This window comes from Plasmopara halstedii (assembly GCF_900000015.1).
Source record: "Plasmopara halstedii genome assembly, contig: Scaffold_291, whole genome shotgun sequence".
In the NCBI taxonomy this organism is placed as follows: Eukaryota; Oomycota; class Peronosporomycetes; order Peronosporales; family Peronosporaceae; genus Plasmopara; species Plasmopara halstedii.
In genome coordinates, this window is record NW_020187212.1 from 79,310 (window position 1) to 90,929 (window position 11,620).

An 11,620-nucleotide genomic window follows, 5' to 3' on the forward strand; every position below is an offset into this window, starting at 1 on the left:
CCTCCAACAGTAATTATAGCCTTGATTCAAGGCTAATTAACTCTTCAATTAAAGTATAAAACTGACTTTTTTATTTTATCTGCGGCAAAGCCGCCTAATTTTAAATGCATAGATTTTCCTTAATATGTATAGAAAAATATAAATACATGTATAAGTACTGGCTATCCAGCCCCGTACCGTATTCTTGTTTTGGTGTGGTCACACCATGCCCATCTGGTGTGACACACATCCCTGTTACGAGGGTATGTGTAACCCCGTTACACATCAGATATAGTCCCTATTCTCTGTCAAGCGTAGATGCTTTCCATACATTATTTTGGCAAAATGAAAACTCTCTTCACGCCAGATTTTAAGCGGGATGAACATTCGAATATCACAGAAGCGCGCGTTCATAATAGCCTTTTTGTCGGTGCCGGTGCACTGAGAGTGCGCAAACGACTTAGTCCACTGAGGTGTTGCAGTGCTTCATTAAGATAGATTTGCAACTGTTGTGGGAACAGGCAGTCCGACAGAAAAATTTTACGCTCCCCGCTGTAATGAGCGTCATACTTATTTGCTAGCAGGCCAACCCAAATACTACCCGAAATCTGATCAATCTGCTCAGTTGATATCGCAACAGCAACTTTGGCAAAGGAGTCAGCTGAAGAATTTTCACAGACACCCAGTTTTAAAAATCTGCATGCAGTGAGATTGCCGCATTCTTGTTCAGAGAAAAATTGAATTTAAAAAGTCTGCCTGTATACACCTATGCTTGCTGGCCTTCCCCTTGCACTGAGAGTGAGACGAGCGTTTGAAAGTTGCTTCACACCTTCATTAATCCGCGCAATCTAAAGCTTCGTAGGAGTACCCCCTATGCTTAGAGCAGCAATGGTCTGGTCAATCCGTGCCCTTCTTGAAAAACATACCTTGAGTACTGAATGCTGGCTATAGTACGAAAGATTAATGCATTCATTTCGCGTACCGGGTGAAGGAGTCGAGTCGCCTCACGGGTACCATAGCGTGCAAATGAACGTTCGCGAAGCGGATGCCCGACTTTGAATTCGTCAAAACTTGACTCTCCAAAGTACATGGACATCGAGCTATAAATTCATCATCTTGAGCTCGTGCTATTTCCATTCCGCTCATCTCCACGAATGTTACAGCGAACAACCAAGTTACGAGCTTGCAACAAGGCCATCCAATCTCTTGTGGAAACAGCGCCGCGCCAGATGGTCCTTCCTTTTTTCGAAAGGAGACGTCGATCAAGGATTTGCCAGGCCATAAGCATCAACGCCACCAAGATAATTGGACCAATGCGGGACCGCATACTTTCATTTGAGGGTTCCCCTTTCACTAGATTAGATAATGGTAACAGGTTATGTGAGCCCAACGACCCTGACCGTTCCACGTCGACTAGGGTCATTCCTTGCTAAACAAGGAATGCCGGCCTAGGCCCACCCTTCGAGGCTGGCTTTCGTCAGTGATCTCTCGGTTATAGTGGCTATCGTTTAGTATTTCGGCGTGTGTTCAAACTACATTGGGACAGCTTTCGCATTCATAATGAGCTACGCAATTGCACTGCGTGGTCCGCGACATTTCCAGTGGGACCGAGGGAAGCTCAGCTACAGGGATATTCCATCTCTTTTTGAGCGATTCGCCTTTCATTGCCTCGTAAGAAAAATTGCCATATTATTTCAGCAAGACGACATAGAGTACAAGGTGTATTGAATTATCCTAGAAAGGCTCAAAGTGTAACTAAATATCTTTATCTCTACAACTGTAAACAATTCCAAGTAGCACGGTTGCAACTATACTGTTAAGACCACAGACACCGCCGATTATTTAATTATTATATTCAAGTGTGGTGAGGTTACTTCATACATCGTTTGTTGCCTCTGAACACCCTGACTATCAGCGATAGCAATGCGCACTTGTTCACATGACGATCAGTCACGTTAAGGTAAATATGCAATTTGCTACATGCTGATTTGAGCAATCCAATCCAAATCGGCACACCACTACTGAAGCTACTTCTCGACGACGTCGTTGGTATCCGGGGATTATCAAATTTTATATATCGAATATGAAAAATCTTGTAGAGGCATGCTCATTCATTTAGCGGGAGTAAGTCACTCTAGTACTGTGGTTTCTCTATTTGAGTCCTTTGGAAAATATTTTCAACCACGCTACTAAAGAATCTCGTTCAGCCATTCGTATGCTGAGATTCAGCTTTTGACACGTCCAATCTGGTGCCTAGTATCTTCTAAAAACTTTGTCTAAAATGGATACCGACCGCAGGCAAGCCACGCTGGCGAAAAACTTTGTTGAGGAACAGCTTAGCAGTACCCTCACCAGTTGCAGAACTGCTGGCAGAGTGAGATGAGTCATATTGCTCATTTGGTACACAAAGATCTCAATGCCGCTATTGCCGGATTCGACTTTCTGAAAAGCCAAAGTGTAGTAAATACTTTAGGACTGCCAACATTCTGCCGGATTTGACTCTGGTGTTGACAGATAGCATGACACATATGCACAAATGTAAATGCCCATTTATACAAGACGCATTGTCAATACGAAGCCCTCACTGAGCAGTATATATGTTCTATACTGAAATTGTTACCCAAACGGTGTCACGTGTCTCGTAAATCCTAAATTTGTGGTCCTAGTCATACAGTCCCATCACACATTATGCTCACGTGACTAAGTGCTCTAATACAGCAAGTAACCTAGGCTTAGGAAATAGGATGCCAACGTGCAACCGACTGCGATGCATCTTGGTTCATAAACGCCGTGGCTCTTGAAGTTGTGGCAACGAATCACGCGTTGTATCTGGTTTATATCGGTGCATAAGATGCATCTTCTCCGTCGTGATCTGCGACTGTTAATAGTCAAGGCAATGCGAAGCGCATCCCTCACTATATTAATCCAACCCAAATTGTTTCTACCTCAAAAAATGTTTCGGCACCACGTCACCGTGCGCCAGGATGCATAGTCTGTATAAGCTGCAAGGGTGCGGAACAAAGCACGTGCGCCTTAAACCTAACAACAGCGTTCTACACAGCAAGGTACTTTGTATCATGAACGAAAAAGTTCTTCAAAAAGGCTTACAGCTGACTGGGCTCAAACGAGGCTCCGCATCCTTCGAGTAAAACAGCAACTATAGGCAATATCTGAGGTATCACAGACGACATAAATTGGCTGATAAAAAATCTGAAAAGCTAGAATCGCGGAACACATTGACATTTATTTAGGCTGCCTCTTATCCCGCACCCTAGCATCATCTAACGTCCCTGCTAGGTGGTCGGTGAGGGGTCGTGACTTGTCTGCTAAATTTGCATAGTATTATATCTTCATTTCGTGAAAGTGGAGCCACTTCTTGAAGACCAACTGGTCAATCTAGCTCGCAAACCATACTTTTCAATGAAAGATTCCAAAAATATAATCTTGTCAGCGCTAAATACACCCTTCTCTGTATTGGCTTCTGTGTATTGGCAAACAGCTTACCAAACGGCACAAACTGGGCTGCGACTCCCAAGGGTTTAATGTGGACATTCACATCCAACTTCCCTTACTCAAGTCGACTATAGGCTTGAATTTTGCCGTAATAGGTTTGTGTATAGCCCAAACAACCATATCACAAGGCGGTCAGCTGTCACCGGTTTGTGAGACAGTTCCAAGGCTTCAATCGCCAAATCCGAAACATCTCGGTCAGAAAAATCACCACAATGAGAAAAAATTGCTTTCTTTCATCAGCTATAATTGATATTGATAAGTGTCAACTAGGTCAAGAGCACTAGGCAAAGTGCAACCGTCCATGCTATATCATTTCTAAGATTTGACACTTGTGCCAGATAAGAGATTACATTCAGCTCAAAACCTATAAACAGGAGAATTAACAATTCGCCGCTTGCTTTCAGTTTACAAAAATGTACTTTTAAAGACTTGGCTTAAGCTTGTTTGACACGTAAAATCAGCACCAATAGGGATATATATTTCTCCCACGAAACCAACATTGTTTATCACTCACAGAACAAAAGTCGTCATGACGTTGTATTGAATCAATAGTAGGAATTTTTGTATTGCGACACAGTATTTGGTTCCAGGAACCAGGTCAATCTCATGTTGCTCTCTTTGATTCGAGAACAACACGCGTGCTGAGTCTCTTATAATCACCTTTTGATATTCCTTCAGTAAAACCCAAAACTAATTGTATGATGTTTCGTAGTTGCTGTTACACTCCTCGCACTCAGTGCCCCGCCATGGAATCATCGACGATAAATATCACCTCAGCTCATCGTTGGCTTAGACCTCTGTTTGCGTCAAGTTCATTCTCATTCTCCTTTGAACCCATGTCGAAAATTACTGTGAATTATTCTGTCTAACTTTGTAGCCTGCGGGTGACCCATTTTTCTTTTTACTGGACTGAGAAGCTTTTGTGCTGAGTGAAAGCCCAAATCATAACTAATGAGGTTAGACTTTCAACTTTTAAGACTACCCATTTCAGAGTTCAGTCAAATTACTCACCACTAATCTGTAGGGAGCAATGCTCCACGCGGGGGCTCGTCACACGATAGTGCTGACTCAGCCAAACGAGGATATTTTGAAAAGGACGTATTGTACTTAGCAACCTCAGGGCCTGGCCTTCTACTTGCAACCTGCGTCACCTGTCACCATCTGCGCTATCCAGAGAACCGTGACACTGTTGCGTTTATACGTCCAAATCGGATCTGGAATAGGAGAACCTGACCCACTGTCGTCTCTTCTCTCTCGACTGCTTTGAACGCAGGGGATACAAACTTATAGCGGTTATTAACGGTCCAAGCTGGATACCAGGACATACACCACGAGTACCGCAATAAACGATCCCTATTCTCTGTCTCATGCGCCCCACTGCCGTTTTTATCACCCAAGATTTTCTCAAGACACTCAACATCATCATTTTGGATGCTCCGAGTCTTGCACCAAAACTATTGTAACTTCATGTACACGCCATAGCGCTTCTGGATCCGATTAGAGGTGGATTCAAGACTTGATTTTGTCGTGGTGGACATGTAGCATTTCATATCTTTCTACGAACCACTTTATCCCAAAAATATGATTTTTTCGCGAGTCCAGTGTCAGAATAAGACAACGTCTAAACTGTCCAAGTTCTCAGCTACGTTAATAAGAGCCTTTGATACATTGACTAGTGTCCCCCTGTTGCAAGATTTACGACCATCGTGTCTGTATACCACCTCTGCAATTTTTCCGCAAAAAGTCTGCTTTTTCGACATTCGCGAGTCGCACGTGATTGAACAACGCTTCCGACTCTAACAAAAATTCCCACAGCTTTCTCAAGGACAAAAATTGATACTGACTGCCAACAACTCGGGGTGTTGAGACCTCCCTGTCTTCGAGAGTTTCGTTTTCAAATGCCGAGTTCAATGACCTCGCCCTCCACGAGTTACAAGGAAACCAGATCTTTGCTAGCAGGCCGCCCTGTGCCTACTTAGGCTTGACATTTTCCCTTGAGGGATTTGCCGGACGGCCTTGTGTGCGAACTCGACCGTTCATATTTCTCAACAGAGAGAAAAGGAGGTACAGATATTTGTTACTACCACATATTTAACATCTGCGTATTATTCAGTATGCCTGGTGAACAATGTCATCGTTAACTGCTTGCACGACCTTCAGCCTCTTGAGTACTGCGAAAGCGTGGCTGATGCTGGTATGGACTTGGATACGCTCCCATTTCTACTTTTCTTCAGCCAACAGTTCATGCCCAATGCCTTCAGACCTTACCGGTGACTCATTCGCTTCGTACGCGCTCGCCAGCTGATCAATTTCTTTTGAGTCAAAGCTGCTTACAGACTTGCCAGTCTCGTGATCTGTCGAACGCGATGAAGACAGCGCCAAATTTACTACAGACGAATTATCTATACCGTCGCTTTTTTTTATTTGAGACCACGTTGAATCAAATGCAGTATCGTCAGCAAGAAGCTGCTTCAGTCGGTTCCTTACAATCTCAATCTGTACCGCTCTTTGGATTTTAGCATTCCCCGCAATTCCGAGTCTGATGCTTTCTGTATGATTAAACTTCAATTGACGATACTCACGTCTTGCCATTGGTGTCAACCGCTCCGTGATTAGTCGAATTCGACACTGGACGTTGTCTGAAAGAACGTTTTGCTTTAATCGCAATTCTGCGCTGACTTTTTCGAACTCAGCTAGTGGTATGTTTTGTAAATCATTTTCTTTCTCATCACTTTCGCTAACTCTGTTTAATGCAGCACGTAACTTCGCTTGCATCCTCTTTTGTACTTTCGTGTATTGAATAGCAAGTATCGGATCGACTTTCATCCAAGAAGGTTTCATTGACTTATCGCTGAATAAGGCTGTTTTTTGCGGCGAACTCATCCGGATCAATCTTGAATTCATCAGTCGGGTAATCTTCATCAATTCAACATATTTTCTAGCAAGAAATCCACGTGCGAGAGCTTGCAGTCGCACTAAATTTGGAAATTTATCGCTCAGTTTGTGCTCGAAATCACCGCTTTCTGATGCTAGCAAGCTACTAGTTGCCATATTGATGGAAGCGCTCTTGATTTTCTCGAAACGATCTGAAACAGCTGCATGCATTTCGATCATTTCTTGTATTTGCATGACTGCTGTCGCATCATACGGAATAATCTCAACTTCAACTACATTTTTGAGCTCGTGAATAAGTGTACTGCCAGACAATTCGGCGCCAGTATATTTATGATGAAGTAGCACTCGATGGTAGGTCATAGTAGCAGTAATATCAACTGATTTAGTCCTGCCGGGTGTCTCATTCCCAGTTACGAACTCGTCATTTCCAGACAAAAGTCTTGCAATCGTCACGCGCAAGTCATTTGCTGACATTGAAACTTCTACTTGTACATGCAATCGGTTGACAAAGTGCTCGCGAACATATTCAAATTCATCAACTGTAAGAACTGCTGCTAATGACGCAACTTCTATTGTGATACACCAATTTGATGACTTCGAAATTGCTCGTCGGGCTAAAAACCCTAGCGCCACTTTGCCAATAATATGCGCCGCTTGCTGAAAATCTAGTGGCGAATATACCTGCTCAGATGCCTCTGCTTCAAATGCAACGACAGTGGTCTCTTCTACACTCGAAAACTGTGATGGGAATTCCACAATTTCTTCAGATTTGTCGGGTGACACAACAATCGCATCGAGTTTATGCATTGTGACTTCTGTTTTTGACTCTTGGGGAAGCAACTCATCGTTTTGACTTTGCTTGAATGGTTTCTCGTCAGGTTTTTCGTCGGTTTGTACAACTTTATCTTCAAGATGCGCTACAGCCTTGTCCACATTCAAAGTTTGAGTCTCTACTGTCTCCCCCACTTCGCCGCGATCAAGTCCGAATCGCATAGCATCTAAAGCAGTTAATTCGGTCAACCTCGGTTCTGGACGATACTGCCTCTTCTTGAGTTTGTTGTACTTGGACCACAATTTACTGCTTTCTTGTTTGAGAATGTCGACTTCATGTTGCTTCAACGCTTGAACTTGCAAGAATGTATCCATCATCTTTTCCACCTTATCTGACCATTTCGCTTCCTTTTCTTTAGCAGTGTCTTCTCTTTCATCATCTTCAAGTCGTCCTGCGCATGAGATTCTTTGCCCTTGCAAATCACTATTTGCCTTCATAGTTTCCATTTGAAGACGATTCGTGGCCTCCTGCATGTACAGCCGTAAATCTAGCTTTGTGGCTTCTTGCTTCTTTTCCATCTCGAGTAGCAAAGCTTGCATTTTTTCCATATAAGTTTCGACTCGTGAGTTAATTTGCTGTTGCTGGCTCTCATGTTGTTGGCTTTGTCGAGTTCTAGCATCTTGCTCAGCGCAAAGTTGATCCTGTAAATTTACGAGCTGCTTTGATAATTGATTGTTCTCCTTTAAGGCATCAATCACCTCCTTTGGTAACGGAGTTGGTCTATTTTCTCTCTCTCTTTTCGCTTCTTGAGAGTCACAACTACTACGAGAACCAAACAAGCTTTTCTTTTTTTGATTATTCCTTTTCGTGGTTTGATGCCGTTTCTGCTGATGGCGTAGTAAGTACTCCGCCGAGATAAACCGCTTTTCACACAGCACACAGGATACCGCTGCAGTTATAGATGGAAAGCATGATTAGAACTGAAAGAATATATAGTACTGCCTTACCGCATGCGATCGATCCTCCTTCAGCTAAATTTGAACCACCTTGATTAACCATGAGATCATCATTAAGTGCATTAGCAACCTGTGCCGCATTTTCCTTGTCTGGTATGTTACGACGATTTGAATTTGATGCATTAAGTAGCATTAACTCCAGCGTAGCCATTGTTCGCTGTTTTTGTCGAATCTCACGTTTTAAGGTAGCAATTTCGGTTTCGTGCTGCCCGTTATTGTTTTCAAGCTGTTGACATTCGTTCATGAGTTCTTCACACTGTTTTTCAAGTCCTTTTGAATGACTGACAAGCGAGTCTTGAACGTGCATTAGATATTCTAACGTGAGCTATCCAATCATGATTATCGTCAATAAAAGTCGACAAAGATGATGTATAGTTCGGACATACCTGAGCAATCTGGAATAATTTCAAAAAGTAGGCATCTGAGTAGTGTTGGACGTCATCCAACGTTACATCTGCAAATGCTAGATTCTCCAAATGTCTTTGAATGATTTCAATATCTGTAGTGGCTGTAATTTTCTCCAAATCGAGTCGTGCGATTGCGCGAATGTCCAATTTTCCAGCTCGTTGTCGAAAAGCAAAGTTACGTTTTGGTAGCCAAACTTGTCGTTGAAGGCCGTTAGTGGGACTTCCTGGCATCTTCTCTCTTTCTTGCAAGTGATCAGCGTCATCAACAAAATCGTTTAAGGAGTGAGATATCTTATTCGCCTTACGATTAGCCAAATATTTTGCTCTTTCATGAAATTCTCGCGCTCGACCCTTACGCCACTTTGAAAAGATCTTGACATTTGGCGAATTTATATAATCACGGTGGCTTGAAGGTACACGTGTTTGAAATCCAATTGCTGAGGATGCAGAGACTTGAAGAGAACCAAAACTCCCCTCGTACTCTTCATAACCACGATAAAGGCGTGATTCCTTCCTACGGTAATCACACATTTCAGATTATATGACTCTGAAAAAGATTCGCGCCACTTCAATAAGAATATAGTCTTATTGAGCTCAATATTGATAGATGAACAACTGTTTATTTTGGAACATATTATTGTGGTCGCACATATTACGCTTTTGTGCAACCCAATGGATCACAATGTAAATTTGTGGAGAGAACGTCTGTGTTTAGCCTCACGAAACGCAGTATGTATGAAATTCCAATTGATTAGAAGCGGTATGCGATTACAAGCGACGTTGGCTCCAGTCTAGAAAGGACCATAAAGGAGTCACTTCATAAACGCAGTGACCATTACTGCATCTGGTAGTGGTTTGCTTGCCATATTGGCACGAAGCTCACGAAGCTTCTAATCTTGGTTGTACAATGAGCTGCTAGCTTGAGGGCATGACAAATCCTTTTGCCGTTTCGGCGGAAGGAACATGCCATGTTATCGCCCATTCCATCGCGTGACCATCCAAATGCAACATGGCGAAGGCCGGGAGACGAACTTCTCAACACGGATCTTGTCGTAGTGGTTCCGAGCCAAGCGGTATCAGCATTAGGCGTTCCCAAAATACCGGTACCCAGTAGACACAGAGCATTCAGCTGGTACAATCATGAACTCTAATGAGTGTGGTGGTAGAATCACTCACGAGGATTTAGCTATTGAAGGATCATTGTTCTTCATTAATGACATGAGTGGAGGTGGTTACAGCGAGTGTGAAGGGTTACAGTCCTCAATTTAAAGCCTTTATCGTCTGCGTGATTACTCGCGGAAACAAAGTGTTGCTGAACATGATTCAGTGCTTTCGGGTGCGCTAGATATAAGCAATTGCCTTATCTCAGTGAAGTTAGTCACTGGTGCGGCGATCACCGCAAAGAATATTATAGTTGATCTTCAACTGAATGTTCGAAGACTTCAACCCGAAGAAAGTAACCGCAGTCCTCAAGATATACAAACGGTATGACCTAATTTTAGGCATACCGTGGGTTGAGAAGCACGAGCCATGGATTGATTGGCGATCATAAATGGTCGGGAGGAGATCTCTTGACGTAGATGAAACCCTTGGGAGCAAAGGGTTCAAGTTCACTATGCACCAGAAGAAGCATTCAAGTGCTAGGCAGTCGTATGCTGGTGGAAATTTATCACACTTCATTGATATATGCCATGCAATTAAAATCCCCCAGATTAGAGAAGCTATGGAGTTGTATGGAGTGACTAGGGCTGGACTCTCACAGAGTATGTCGATGGACCAATTGGTGCCCGGAACTGGCCATTTAAAAACGATTGACCATGGCGATTTGCCCAACGGAAAGAATCTGTGACAGAGAGATGATAGATGATGCCCCCATCAAGACGGAAGATGGTTATCGAAAAAGTCGAAGGAATCGATTATATTCATGGAAATACTCCCACTCATACAGTGGTTAAGTCGGATTTTAGGTCAATGGGTATAACCGACCACAAAGGTGATTCTCCCACCCTCTGTATGGTTGAGCACACGGATGTCAAGGAATCAACAGAATTTGTTGATCCTGGTGTTGATACTCCCGCTCTGGATGCAACTGAGTCCGCGAATAAGCTGTTTCAGCGTACTACTCCCCATGATGGAAATGCAGCAGGCAAATATGCTGGTCCACTTATTGTGGATGCAACGACTGGGTGTGAGGTTACAAGAACAGATGTTCTTTTGGGACCGTTGCCGACGATGAAAGAGCTGGTGCAGCTCAGGAAAGTTATTAACGATGACTTCCTACATGTAATGACATTGCAAAGGTCTTCTCACTACGGTCGAAGGTAAACTCAGCGTGACTACGCTCATCATCCGTTATGAATGATTCAGTTCTAGAGGAATTTTGACAGCGTGTGGAGTATCGGCTATTTTGAAGGAACCAATTGATCACTATTATTCACTTTTATGGAATATCGGGGTTGCCGTCTTTAGTGCGAAGCTTTCTTCTAGTCCCACCTAAACTTGGAGGTCGACACGACATATTGGCCGTGAACCTGATTCAAATCTTGGAGTGCTTCAACTGAAATGGGGTTACACGTACTCTGGTCAAAGGGGTGTGTGACACACGAGTTGTGCATGATGAGACTGCACCCAAACAACAAAAAAGTATGTGGCTAGTTAGCCAGTAGTTATGCATGAAAATAGATTTTACTATATATATTTAGTATATTTAGGAAAATCTAAACTTTTAAAATTAGAATAAAAAACAAATTAAAGTCAGTTTTGGATTTAAACCGAAGAATCAACTAGCCTTGGGTTAAGGCGATAATTACTCTTGGAGCAAGCAGATTGCGATCCGCTAACTCATACTTGGTTCTTGTAAAGAACGAAGGTCGGTGACCTAAAGTACACTTCCTCAAGCGCAAAGCTCCGGCAGCCCCGCTGCACTTGGTACCACTTGTAGTCGATCTACACCTGAGTCGTGTAGACTGATCCTCTGTGGGGATGGAGGAATTTTCCTCTTTGCCCCAGGGCATGCAGGACGGGCTTAACAAGCTGAT

The 11,620-nt window shown here is 43.2% G+C and overlaps 3 protein-coding genes across 3 annotated transcripts; 2 read left to right on the top strand and 1 right to left on the bottom strand.

Annotated features, from left to right (window-relative positions):
- Nucleotides 1-324: 324 nt before the first annotated feature.
- On the top strand, nucleotides 325-560 carry PHALS_05739 (uncharacterized protein; the record flags this gene model as incomplete). The annotated part of the gene is made up of 2 exons (XM_024723032.1): nucleotides 325-426; nucleotides 501-560. The coding sequence occupies 2 exons, from the start codon at nucleotides 325-327 to the stop codon at nucleotides 558-560; spliced, it is 162 nt and encodes a 53-aa protein (XP_024574049.1).
- A 784-nt stretch (nucleotides 561-1,344) lies between these two features.
- Nucleotides 1,345-1,628, top strand: PHALS_05740 (uncharacterized protein; the record flags this gene model as incomplete). Its single annotated transcript, XM_024723033.1, has 2 exons — nucleotides 1,345-1,397; nucleotides 1,478-1,628. The coding sequence occupies 2 exons, from the start codon at nucleotides 1,345-1,347 to the stop codon at nucleotides 1,626-1,628; spliced, it is 204 nt and encodes a 67-aa protein (XP_024574050.1).
- A 4,084-nt stretch (nucleotides 1,629-5,712) lies between these two features.
- PHALS_05741 (Zinc finger, C2H2) lies at nucleotides 5,713-9,113 on the bottom strand (the record flags this gene model as incomplete). Its single annotated transcript, XM_024723034.1, has 3 exons — nucleotides 5,713-8,108; nucleotides 8,167-8,500; nucleotides 8,562-9,113. 3 exons carry the CDS (start codon nucleotides 9,111-9,113, stop codon nucleotides 5,713-5,715), a joined length of 3,282 nt encoding a protein of 1,093 aa, XP_024574051.1.
- Nucleotides 9,114-11,620: the final 2,507 nt, after the last annotated feature.